Genomic DNA, 13,751 nt, shown 5'->3' with positions numbered 1-13,751 from the left:
TTTAACTCTATAGTCTAATTATTGCTGTATATTTTAATTACATCATTTCTGACACAATAAACAGAAGAAATCATTAGTATCGTAATTAACAGTTCTGTCTTTTTCAGGAATGCAATTTATCGCTATCCAACGACAACACACAGAACACGATACCCATTCCACACATTCATCTTCCTGGTGACAACGGTGTTTATCAGAGTGACAGTTACAGTATAGGCATATGTTTGTCATGTCTTCAGAATTTTCCAAGAGATAGGTCTTTAAATTTTCTCTGTGAATGTTAGGATCAAACTCTAAACTAAACTTAGAACTGTCCATAATTGTAAATGCATAATATATAATATAAACTCCACAATTAAATGTATCTTTTTGTATCGGAATGTTTTCTAAAGGGCATGCAATTAGTGTTAACGGTGGACATTGTCTGTCGTCACCGTATACAACATTTGATTGCAATGTTTCAAGTATCTTTTTGAAACGAAGTTTTGATGTTCGACTGTCGATGTCGTATGGATTACTTGGATCCATAATGTAACACTGTCTGGTTTTGAAATTTATAAAAACTACAATCCAGTGAGAATTGTTATTCACTAATCACGGTAGGATAACCATACTGTTTTGTGTGAAAGTAATTTTGTCATACTCTTCGCCTATTTCTCTTTTTCCCATTAGCTGAGTCACCATATTACATGATAAAATGTGTGTGTTTCTTAAACGTAACTTAAAAGCATAAGATAACAAACAAATATCAATAACAAAGTTACACAACCAATTTTCTCTAGACAATGAATCAAAATCTAAGAAGTAAAGGTCAGTTAGAATGTCTTGATTTTGATCACTAGATATGTAACTATATTTTCCGACCAAATAATCTTTATTCTTTGGCATTTTAATTAGTTTGTAATATTTCAAATCTCTGGGGAGCATATTTTGGTAAAAATCTTTTGATGGCACTGTTTTACGAAAAGGAGATTTATGACTTCCTGGTGTCGAAACCGATTTCATTAAACAATTATCATCATATTGTTTACTTAAATCGTGTACAATCAGAGCATTATTACAAGACTCATCTACAGTTAGCCTAGTCTCATTGTCACATTTTATGACCACAACGTTTTCAATACTATCAACCACTTTGGGCAAAATGTTATTTTCATCTGCTATAGTGGTCGAAGACTTTGGAATTTTTAACGATAGGGCTTTGAAGGGACGGTACTTGGTATGTTGTAGATGTTTATGTTGTTTTTCTTTTTTTCCCCAACTTTCTGTTGCGTCTAAATGGTTATGATTAGACACTTCTGAGATTTTAGCCTTACTGTCAAAATCAAGTGCACGCGTACAAGTTTTTTTTCTAATATTGTACTTTATTTGTTTGTGCACATTCATCACACGCCCTCTCATAAGTCTTAAAAACCGACCGCATTTTAACCTTCGATCGCCTTCAAGTATGTAAATTTTTACTGTTTTAAACCAAGATTCAACGGTGGCATTACTCTGGCGGGTTTCAATACCATTGTTGATTTTATTATTCATAATTGGTGTCCAAAGTGCTAAGAAAGGTACACACTTGAGTATAAATTGGTGTAAATATGATTCATCGTAATATTCATTACTTATATTTTCTATATTTATGGAACAATCTAAAAGCCTAGATTTAACATGTTCTTTGATCGACTGAAATCTACAGTACATCATGGAATTACTTGTATCTGATTCACATAGAAATTTATTTATTTCTTGTGAGTAATCTTCGCCTTCGTTGTTCGATTCATTCGACAATTGATGGTTGACATTACACTTATCTTTCATCGTACTAATAGCGTATTTGGTTTCTACTGTTCTATATGGAGACTATAATATTACTGAAAATATTTTGAACCAATTTTCAACATCTTCCAAACTCTGCATTAAACAGTAAACATATCCAATCAATAACATCATTTCTTTTCATTTTGTCTACAGTCTTACAACTGTTTGTCTCCGATTGAAAATATGTATAGACATGGTTTACTAAGATTTTTGTGTAATGATTCGCACAGATGTTTATGATTGTGACATTAGTCCCTACATTGTTTTCAACCAATACTCTGTAACACCAGTTAAGGTAATCAAATATGGAAGTAAAACCATTCCATCCAATGCTCAAGGCATTCATTTGTGCATAACTGAAATCTGTCACTATATTTGTGAATACAGGCCAAGTCAGTTTGTGTTTCAAAACAAATGCTTTAAAAGCGGTCAACCATTGTGAAATCGCAACTATGTCGCGTGCTGAACTAATCATTTCAACAACGGGACACGTGACACTAGAGTTTCTAGGTAAAGGGACATTAACAACTAGAACATAGTATAGAACTCTTTTGCTTTTATTGTTAATTTTCCTGACCAATGTACCAGTTGCATCTAAATAACCAGTTACTGGTTTTTGATTTTTAATCAGTTTTTTTAATATATCCAACTGTTCTTTACTATAGCAGTGCACAGATGGTATACCGACATGCTGTACAAAGTCATTTTCTTTATCGTTACACATCAATACAATATCATGAAAATCATCTTTATCATAATCATCAGCGGTCAACGCCTCTGATCTGATTTTTCTGATTACATCATCTGATTTAATATTTTGCAAATTGCCACAATTCAACTGGGTGGGTGATGCCATATCAACATTGTCTGACCTAAAGGAAAACGCTTTAGTTTTTTTAAGCGCTTCCTTGTTCAAGTCTCGCTGAAACCCTTTGACGTGGTTTGTAAGACCATTGTCATCAGGATTGTGATGATAATTCAAACTAGAACTATACACCTTTGCCACGAACGTACCGTTTGTTAGTTGAACTTTAATCCTAAAAGTCTTACACCCTTCATGGCTACAATACATGTATACATTGCAATGATTTTTAAAATATCTGACCATTTTTGCATTAACGACGCATGTATTGTTCACAGTTCTTATGCGCTTTCTGAACATAATAGGATATTTAGTCTTATCCAAACAGGTTTCACCTTTGGGATTAATGTAATTCATAAGAGACCATTCTTCAAATGAAAACTTGAAAGATCCTTCATAACACACAAAATCACGGTTATCACATTGTTTTGGAAATTGATTTTTTTGTTTTCAAAGGTAAAACAATACCAGACTTAACAGGCGTTTACTTATAGAAAGCATTCTTGAGGGGGCTTGGTACATGATGTTTTCCCTTTGTTGTTTTGCATGGTGTAACAAATACAGATTCATCCACTATGTTTTCTGGTAGTATTGGAGTACTACTAGGTAATAGTGGATCCTTTATCATCAAACTGAAATCACTTTGTGGGGATACGATAGTGGGTTCAGATGAAACATTATCTTTTTGCACAAGTTCAGGCTCTGTGTGATCAGAATATGAAATGCAGTTTTCAAAAGTACCATTGTCGTTACCAGAATTTTCATTAAAACAAAAACTATCTGAATCAGTAATGTCTGTGTTATCCACTCGTAGACAAGAGGACAAGTTGAGGTACTTTTTGCTTTCTCTGTACACTTTACGTCTATTAGCATTATTTATAGTAACTTTAATGTGTCTACATATCTCATTTAGAGTTTTGTAATTGTAATTTATAAAATCGTTGACTGTGTAATTACAATTCTCAATACACTTTATTATTTTACTACTATTCATTTCTGATTTATTAACCACATCATCACAGTTCATAGTTTCAATACACTTACGAAGAGATGAATTTTTTCTTTTAATAGCATTGACTAATGATTTTTTTAAATTGCGATCATTATCTTTTTTGAAGATAATCGTGCAGATATTACTTACACAACTATCTGAAACCGAGACATTCTCAAAATTTAATTCTGGATATTCAGATTTAATATAAAGAGCTATCTCTTGCAATTTATCTTTTAAACTCATCTTTTAGCTTATGTGTCGGAAACAGTAACTCGTCGACACTTTTATAAGCCTGAAACAGTAACTCGTAGGCTGTTTTGTGTCTGAAACAGTAACTCGTCGACACTTTTATAAGCCTGAAACAGTAACTCGTAGGCTGTTTTGTGTCTGAAACAGTAACTCGTCGACACTTTTATACGCCTGAAACAGTAACTCGTCGGCGGTTTTGTGTCTGAAACAGTAACTCGTCGACACTTTTATACGCCTGAAACAGTAACTCGTCGGCTGTTTTGTGTCTGAAACAGTAACTCGTCGACACTTTTATACGCCTGAAACAGTAACTCGTCGGCTGTTTTGTGTCTGAAACAGTAACTCGTCGACACTTTTAACTGTCAAGAGTCTAAACTCTTTAGACAGCTATACCTAAAACTAAAACTACAACTAAAACAAAAAATAAAATAAAAAATAAAAATAAAACAATATTCAAACAAAAATTCAATTAAATATAAAATAATAAAAAAACACTGTTAACAATAAAAACTATTAAAACACATAATAAAGTAAATAATAAAACACAATATAAAATAAACAATAAAAATTGAATAAAATTGTATATATCTAACAATTAAATGTTTAGAGTCAGTAGTTTATTAGAGAATAACCGCAGAAAAAATAAAAATATAAAATGAAATCACGAGGAAAACTGAGTAGAAAACTTACAGAAAAACCTTGATCACATGCGCCTGAAAAATATATAGATTTTAATTTAAAAATAAACTATTAATATAAGGTACTGAATACAATATTTTACACTTGTATAAATCATCATTAAACTTGTGACAATGCAACACCGGCATTCATGGACAATCAAATAAAATATTTTACAACCACAAAAATTTAAAAGACATGATAATTATTAATTGAAAACAAAAAATAATTACCTTTAACAAATTATATCACTGAAAATAAACGCATATTTAAAATAAATCTTTATTTTATAATTTATTTTTTTGTACATAATTACTCATTATACAATTTTCATTTTAAGTAAAGGATACAACAATAACTGAGTTTGTTAATAGATTCAATAAAACATTCTTGAGCCATAATATTAAAACGATAGATGTGTTGACTGCATGCCATCTGAAAATGAATTGGAAAAATAAATACAATAAGGAATTAAATGCTTCAAGAGCAAATTGTATTAATTGTATTAATATTTACTTGTTTCTTGGGTAATGATTCCTGATAGATAACTGATGTCATCCAACTTATTTTGGAACAGCTTGCGAGTTGAAATATTCAAAACATGAACATTTCTTCAAAGATTCTAACATTTACTGGATACTATGTTTCATACTTATATGTATGTATGTATATTATATGTATGTTTCATACATAGTTATGTTTTTACATTAATTAAGTATTCATAATTTAATACATATATCCAAACAATCAAACTTCACAATTAGTTCAGTCAAAAACGTGGTTAAGCCATATACTACTACCGTATATTACACATACCTGTGTCCTTCCGTAAAACGTGATTGATGTACCTAGTATGTATTTCATTTTTAACAAATTGTATTCTTAAAATTTTAATAAGCTAGTATTAACTAAAAAGACAACAATATTAATTTATTAGAAAGCATAATATACGAATAGAGAAGAATGAGTCGAGAACTCGAGAACAACGATTTTACCATTTTAGACTTGAGTCTCAACACTAGAGCAATTTATAACCTAACTTTCTATTATTGTTATTATTATTATTTCAAATATGTTATGAATACAATATATATTCGGTATAAATATCGTGGTCATGAACATCTCTAACTCTAATGTTCATGATCGTGGTAAAGGAATTTTATTTATATACTTTTAAAACAATTAATTATTGTATGACATAAGGCGACATCTACCTTATGGTTTTAATGTAATAATACTGTACGCCTGAAATTGAATTAAACGCAACAAAGTATACGGGGTTTCTTATCACTATTCGTCCGAAAAATAGTCACCTAACTTTAGTCACCCAACTTCACACACGTATTTAAATAACATTTAAAATTTAAAACGAAATAAACTTATAAGAATTAGAAAATTTCAATAAAAAACTATGAGTAGAACGTAGAACTACGACAATGAATGAATGAACTCCGGTCTCTCAGGACTTTGTTATCAATGTTATCTCGTATAATCACGATTTAGGATAATCGTGCGTATAATCATATACATAGACTTTATACAATTATACCACATTACCACGGCTTTGTAATTTATACTCAGTACTCATTACTCAGTAGTTAGTAAATAGTATAGTCAGTATTAATTAGTAAGGCACAGGTCTATGCATTTAAAATGTTTGTGCAATAATTATTTTTGTATCATGAAATTATATATTATAAAATATAATAATAAAAATAAATATATAAAATATAATAATATAGGTATATGTATATTATTGTGATCATTATCATGTTATTTTAGGGGTTATGAAAAAAATACTGGTTTACACTAAGTTAATCGTTATTATTTTTTAGCAGTGTTCTAGTGTACGAACTACTGTGTAGTGTACTAGTGTGTAGGTGTAGCAACTAGCAACTAGAGCAAGCTGCGCACATGTGTATTACTTGTATTTTGTATACTTGCTATTATAATTTACTTGTGTGAATTTTCAACAATAAACTATTTTTAAGCACAAATCATTTGGTTTTGTAACCAAAATTTTGCCCCCCAATAGCGCTTATGGACATTGGACACGAACTCTACAAACTGATACAAATATAATTTTTTAAATAGATCCAAATTTGCCGCAAATACAAAATTACTAAGTTCTAATGTAGCTCATTGCTCATTAGATTCAGATTTCAAGACATCATTCATAATCATCTTATAATAAAAATACAGATTAATTACAAATGGTTAACAATTTTTGTTGGATCTAGTCCTTGTGTTTCTAATTTTTTACCACTTTGTAACCATTAACCATTCAAATCGAAATTTGTTACTGTAGGCCGATTAGAGTTAATTCCACAGACTATTGAATAGACTACTACTATCACTACCATTGACATAATTTAAATCTAAACTTTCCATTCGTCCCGGTTTTAACAGCATGTCCCGGTTAATGGAAGCCGAGAGAAAATAACTTTAATATTATATTAAAATAAAACATAGAATTACATTGTACATAGTATCATTAAATAATTATCCCAGCAATGAAAATACTGTACGAGGTCTATAATGGTGTGTAAAATTAATTTTGGTTTAACTTGTTTGTAATGAATTTCATGAAAAAATTAAGAAAAATATAGCTGTATTGAAAACAATTCATTTAATGAAAAAGTATCAATCACGGAGTAGATGAAATTTCATCTTTTAAGAGTATCAAATATTAGCTTATTACCAATAATTAATAAATGTAAATTTAGTAAATGTAGTTTATGTAAATGTGTTGCTCTAAAAAAATTGTATTGGTTATTACATTTTTCAATAAAATAACGGATATTATTATTTTCATAATTCCATATAACTATACTAAAAAAAAAAAAGGTTTTAATTTATGATAATTATTATTATGTGTGTGTTGTCGAATTCGTATTTAGTACGTCATTACACATAACAGTTTTCGATTTTTATACATATTAATTAATGTGTTGAATGTTCAACGTTGGTGTCGTAAACGGTAAACGTAATACAGTGACGGGCCTGACGGCAGTGACGCAGTGTAGATACAGATGCTACGTCACTATTCCCTTGTTATTACCTCCAATGTTACATAATAAAAAATGGTAAGTTTTACCACGGTTTACATCTTTTGATAGAGCTGCGAGTTGTACATCATCCGTGGAACGGCGTATTTGTAACCTCTTTGGTATGCTTACACTATACGTGTCGCCGACTCATCAACAAAAAATCGTTTCATGTGTGTTCGTGTTGATGTTGTCGGTCAAGCCGCTACGTGGTTGTACGTTCCACTAAATATTGAAAGTAAACCGTACTGTATTGCCGTGACGTCCACCTTTTGCCGATCACTCGTCTCTTATGGTTCCTGACGTTAAATACGTGTCGTTTTACCTCTGATGTTCTTTAATAATTGAAGCCAAAAGACTGTCTTGAACACAAATCTATCACAATGGGTTGTAAGTATTATACTTGGTTATTTTTTATTTAATTTATGTTTTACACTAGAATTTAAGTTTTATTTATACTTCTGCGGAGGAAACTCTTAAAATTAATGATACCTATTGGCCACGGGTATCTTTTGCAAATCGATTTACACTTAGCAGTAAAATATATATTTCTTTCTTTTTCAAACTTTATACAATCTCTAAAACAATTCGTTTGAAACATTTCTTCGATTTTTTCCGTTTTTAAAATGTGGGTCAGGTTTTTGAATTTTGGTCTTTTGAAATAATTTTATATTCATTCATAAACGTGTCATTGAATATCTCTATAAATGATTGAACTTCTTGTTTTTAAATAGTTAAGTTTAAATTGTAATACTTCTATAAAATTAGTACTAAATATAAATTTGATAAGTCAATTGATTTTTCAAGAGTAAATTTGTGTGATTTAGCTATCTGATAAATGATTTAATTATATGGTTAATAATATTGAGTGATTAATTTATAATCGTATTCTGTAAAAAAATCTCAATAATGCAATGTAGCCCCATGCTCTATTTTGAAATTGCACATTTGGCACCTTTCTCACACCTACTTATTGTGTATTAACTTATTATTAGACTTATAAATCTTAAAAAATTAATAGGGTTAAGTACTTTATGAATAAGACAATGTTTATAAATCTTATTTGCTTTCATTTTCTTGTATATACAATATACCTGTGACTAAACAAACAGATATTGAGTTAGTTTAATATTTGCTATTATTGAGTGTGTTTTTAATAATCTAAAAAACAACAATTGAATAATGCTTACTATTATCAGTGTTCAATATCTTAACTCTTTTTCCAAATTTAAGCTACATATTTTCATGTATAAAACATTCTAGTAGATATGCCTATATTTAGTAAAGCATATACTAAATTATTGTAGGTATTTACCAAGTTCAATCTTTAGATCTATTACAAATTTGTTGAAAATTTAAAGTGTATAATCCTACTTTTTACCTAATAAATTTCAGATCATTCATAACACAATATACAAATCATCATAATACCAGAATTTAATTTATTTGTTTATTTATTTTTGTTTCAGTTAAATTTTTAGAAGTAATTAAACCTTTCTGCAGTATATTGCCAGAAATTGCTAAACCTGAACGTAAAGTAAGTATTTAGATTCAGTTTAAAATTAAAACTATGTGGTATTTTAGTATTTATGTTAATAGGTTATTTTTAGGTCACTAAAAACAAACCAAACACTGACTCTTATGCCATGATTAACAATGCTCAATTTTAAGATCCTAATTAAATTAAATTACTTATTATTGTTCTTTCAGACAATTATATTTTAGTAAAGCAAATAAAAATTGATTAAATATGGTGTAATTATTTTTAGTTCATTTTTTGGTTCTATTAGATTTTATTACTAATTTTAATTTATTCTTACTATTGGTTTGTTACTTGTGTAGACTTTTAAAAGTTAATGCTGATACCAAAGATTTAATTCTAAATTACCTATATATTTGTTTTTAAATGATTACTTAATGATTATTTTAATGATAATTTAATTTACTGATTATACAATCTTATTTTACTTAGATTCAATTCAGAGAAAAAGTATTATGGACTGCCATTACTTTATTCATTTTTTTGGTGTGCTGTCAAGTAAGTTATTTAATTTTATAAACATTTTTGTTGCATTCAGAATTTTACAATTTTTTTATTTTTATAGATACCTTTGTTTGGAATTATGAGTTCAGATTCAGCAGATCCTTTTTACTGGATTCGTGTAATTTTGGCTTCAAATCGAGGTACTTTAATGGAACTTGGAATTTCACCAATTGTAACTTCTGGGCTTATTATGCAGTTGTTGGCTGGAGCTAAAATTATTGAAGTTGGTGATACTCCTAAAGATCGTGCATTATTTAATGGAGCACAAAAATGTATGTTTTTTACTTTTACTTTAAAATAGAATTGTTTTATTAAAATAATCAAAACTAATTTTGATTTTAGTGTTTGGTATGGTTATTACTGTTGGACAAGCCATTGTTTATGTTATGACTGGTATGTATGGTGATCCCAGTGAAATTGGAGCTGGCGTATGCTTGTTGATCATCATTCAGTTGTTTGTGGCTGGATTAATTGTCTTGTTATTGGACGAACTCTTGCAAAAAGGATATGGGTTAGGTTCAGGAATATCACTTTTCATTGCTACAAATATTTGTGAAACAATAGTCTGGAAAGCTTTCAGTCCCACAACAGTTAACACAGGTGAATTATTATTTTATATTATTTAAAGTATTTTATAAGTTTTTTGTTATTTTACGATCGAGTTTAAACAATTATATTTATGTTTTTTTCAGGCCGAGGTACCGAATTTGAAGGAGCTGTTATTGCCTTGTTCCATTTATTGGCTACAAGACAGGATAAAGTTAGAGCACTCAGGGAAGCATTTTATAGACAAAACTTACCAAATTTGATGAATTTATTAGCAACTGTATTGGTATTTGCTATCGTAATATATTTCCAAGTAAGGATTTTAATTTATAAAAAAATAAATTATGAGTATAATAATTATGTGCTTATGATAAATTTATAGGGTTTCCGAGTTGATCTACCAATTAAATCTGCTAGATATCGTGGACAATATAGCAGCTATCCTATCAAATTGTTTTATACATCAAACATTCCTATCATTTTACAATCTGCTTTAGTATCAAATTTATATGTTATATCTCAGGTAAAATATTTGTCATAAAGTTGTAATTAAATAATTAAATACTCATATTTTGAATAATTATTCATAGATGTTGGCTGTAAAATTCCATGGTAACATATTAGTCAATTTATTGGGTGTATGGGCTGATGTTGGCGGTGGTGGACCGGCTCGAGCATATCCAGTTGGTGGTTTATGCTATTATTTATCTCCACCAGAAAATCTATCTCATATTGCTGAAGATCCTATTCACGCTATTCTTTATATTGTATTTATGTTGGGATCATGTGCATTCTTTTCTAAAACTTGGATTGAAGTCTCTGGATCATCTGCTAAAGATGTTAGTACAGGATATTAATTATACCAAATTTAGCTCATTAATTCATGTTTACCTTATACTATATTAAAATACTTATGGTTACAGGTTGCAAAACAATTAAAAGAACAACAAATGGTAATGCGTGGACACAGGGACAACTCTATGATTCATGAATTGAACCGCTATATACCTACTGCTGCAGCGTTTGGAGGGCTATGTATTGGTGCATTATCAGTATTGGCAGACTTCATGGGTGCCATTGGATCGGGCACTGGTATCCTGTTAGCTGTGACTATTATATACCAGTATTTTGAAATATTTGTTAAAGAACAGAGTGAAATGGGTGGTATGAGCACCTTGTTGTTCTAAAATGTTTATACATTATCAAACAGTTAATGAAATTGTTGAGTAAATCATCGAGTCCCTATGGGACAGAACTGTTGTTGTCATGGTCTATGCCTGACTCAAATTTAAATTATACTGAAAATAACTTTATTTTTAGAATTAAAAATTTACTGATAATACGACTCAGCTTTTCAAAATATTGTTATTTTAAAAATTGTCAAAAGAAAAAAAAATTGTCCCAACAAAAAATTTATATTTATTTGTTATTTTTTTTTTTTTTTTTTTAATTTTGTAAATTATATAAATGTTAGAAAATAGGAAATTATAATATAATATGAACATTTTTTTTTGCTCTTAAAGCTTACATAATAATATAAATATAATGTTGCAATTGGCAACAATTCTTCCTAATTTTTTAATGTAAATACTAAATACTTACAGTAAGTTAATAGCAGTAAAATTAAGAATGTGTTTTGAGTCAAATGATTATATTTTTTTTTCTGACCATCAACATGATTGTTTTGTCACTTCAGTTACTAATGACTCATTGCTATATGTTAATGAATAATAATAAAAAAACTTATATTTACCATCATTCTTTTCTATATTAATAGAAAAATGAATTGTTATGGTATAATAATAATATATACTTATGAGATTCTGTAATTGAAGTGCATTTTAAGCATATCTATTGTTATAGAAAAATTGTTATACTAGATCAATTATGTCATTGATCGTCGTTTAAAAATTGAAATGGCGTAATGATAAGGGTTTTCTTATATTTTCACTTAACATTTTTACGTACAATTGAATAAAAACAATGTTTTTGATAATATTCCATTTTTTTTATTGATCAGAATTATGGTTTAAAATTATTATAAATGAATTACATTTATAAATATATTTAAACAGCATTCTAAAATAATATTTACGTGGTTTACCAAAATTGTTTAGGGAATGGTGATAAGCCTTATGTACCCAGTATTTTTCTAGTTCATGTGCAGTAATGATTATTATACTATAATGAGATATTTGAAAATATTAATATCCATTTTAAATCAAAGGTAATATTTAATTAATACAATAATAAGATTTTATCATTTTCATTCAACTAGGTAATAAATTTTGCTCACATTAAAAGTTTTTCTCTGTATTTAAATAAGTAAAATAAATGGATTAGGAAGTAATAACTGATTTACCTAAGTAATTTTATAAGTTTGGTTAATCGTACGTTTACCGTCAAGTATACACGGGAGTGGAAGAAGGATAAGTTCTAATATTGTTTTAGTGTGGCGCAATATTGTTTTATTACCATGGCAGTAAAACCGTTTGGACTCAACGGCAAAAATATCGTAATTGTGACCAGCAATTTAAGCGGTTGATAGACTGCAGTACTACTCTGCATTAAATCCTCCGAGAGTACATGCGTCAATTTTTATTGACATGTCATATAGTTTAATGTGCCTATTGCGCATTGAGTGAGTGTACTACACTTTTTGCAACGTACTCGCGGTTGACGGAAGTGAGGAGGTCAAGTGCGCTATCGTGTGGGCATCTGGTCACGCAACGTATGGGGCAGTATATATAAACCTCGTTGGCGGGTGACCTGGGTGCAGTGTAAGGGAAGAACGCAATGCATCCGCAGCAGCGCGCCACCTCTTGGGCGTGGCACGTCCTATCCACCACAGCGAGCGGCATCACCATTCCTCACCATCGTTCGCTTGCTCTCTGTAACTGTTTCTGTCTTTCTCTCTCTCACTCTCTTTCGCGCCTTTGCCCTGGGTCCGACGTTGCCATGGAGACCGCATCTTGTCCCTCGTCTTAAATCAATAATAAAAACGTGGAACGCGAGCGAGCGATTCTGACGCGTCGTGGCAACGTCGCAGCAACGCCCGGCGTATGATGACAGATTATCTAGTTCAACGTGTTTAGAAGAAAATGGGTATCCGGGCACTACAGTCACTACACGTTCCAGTATAGTTGATTTCCAATATGGTGCTTCGAATTTTTTCGCCCGTAATAATATTGTATTAACACAATTAAAGGTTGGAAAAGAGGAAAATGATTTTGACTTTCAAACCTAATTGTTTTGTATAGGCAACGAGTCCTTTCTTTCGACCCCTTTTTTTGCACTCGCGAGAGTGCCGTGACGGAATAATGCAGATACGGAGGAAATGAGACTTCTCGGATATAATACCGTTGGGACTCTTCTCGCCTTAAATTGGGTTAAACATCAATGGGGTCGGTGCGTCATATGCTTTGATTGCGGATTTTTAAGTGGTGCTTGTCGAATTATTTTTTTCATCACGCTGTCGTCAGACGACAACTCTACTGAATTGCCTCCGGGTAAAAAATGGGT

The 13,751-nt window shown here is 30.2% G+C and overlaps 1 protein-coding gene and 1 long non-coding RNA gene across 2 annotated transcripts; one reads left to right on the top strand and one right to left on the bottom strand.

The window, feature by feature from the left end:
- Positions 1–4,850: 4,850 nt before the first annotated feature.
- Positions 4,851–7,693, bottom strand: LOC126549124 (uncharacterized). Its single transcript, XR_007603295.1, has 2 exons — positions 5,109–7,693; positions 4,851–5,027 (listed from the first exon to the last, which is right to left on the bottom strand). It is a non-coding gene; the product is annotated as an uncharacterized LOC126549124 (long non-coding RNA).
- A 116-nt stretch (positions 7,694–7,809) lies between these two features.
- On the top strand, positions 7,810–12,227 carry LOC114123616 (protein transport protein Sec61 subunit alpha). Its single transcript, XM_027986656.2, has 9 exons — positions 7,810–8,029; positions 9,109–9,176; positions 9,612–9,677; positions 9,745–9,955; positions 10,026–10,283; positions 10,376–10,542; positions 10,612–10,752; positions 10,820–11,068; positions 11,153–12,227. Exons 1-9 carry the CDS (start codon positions 8,023–8,025, stop codon positions 11,414–11,416), a joined length of 1,431 nt encoding a protein of 476 aa, XP_027842457.1. The 5' UTR covers positions 7,810–8,022; the 3' UTR covers positions 11,417–12,227.
- Positions 12,228–13,751: the final 1,524 nt, after the last annotated feature.

This window comes from Aphis gossypii, chromosome 1, assembly GCF_020184175.1.
Source record: "Aphis gossypii isolate Hap1 chromosome 1, ASM2018417v2, whole genome shotgun sequence".
Taxonomy (NCBI): domain Eukaryota; kingdom Metazoa; phylum Arthropoda; class Insecta; order Hemiptera; family Aphididae; genus Aphis; species Aphis gossypii.
This window is presented reverse-complemented; position numbering and strand designations above follow the sequence as displayed.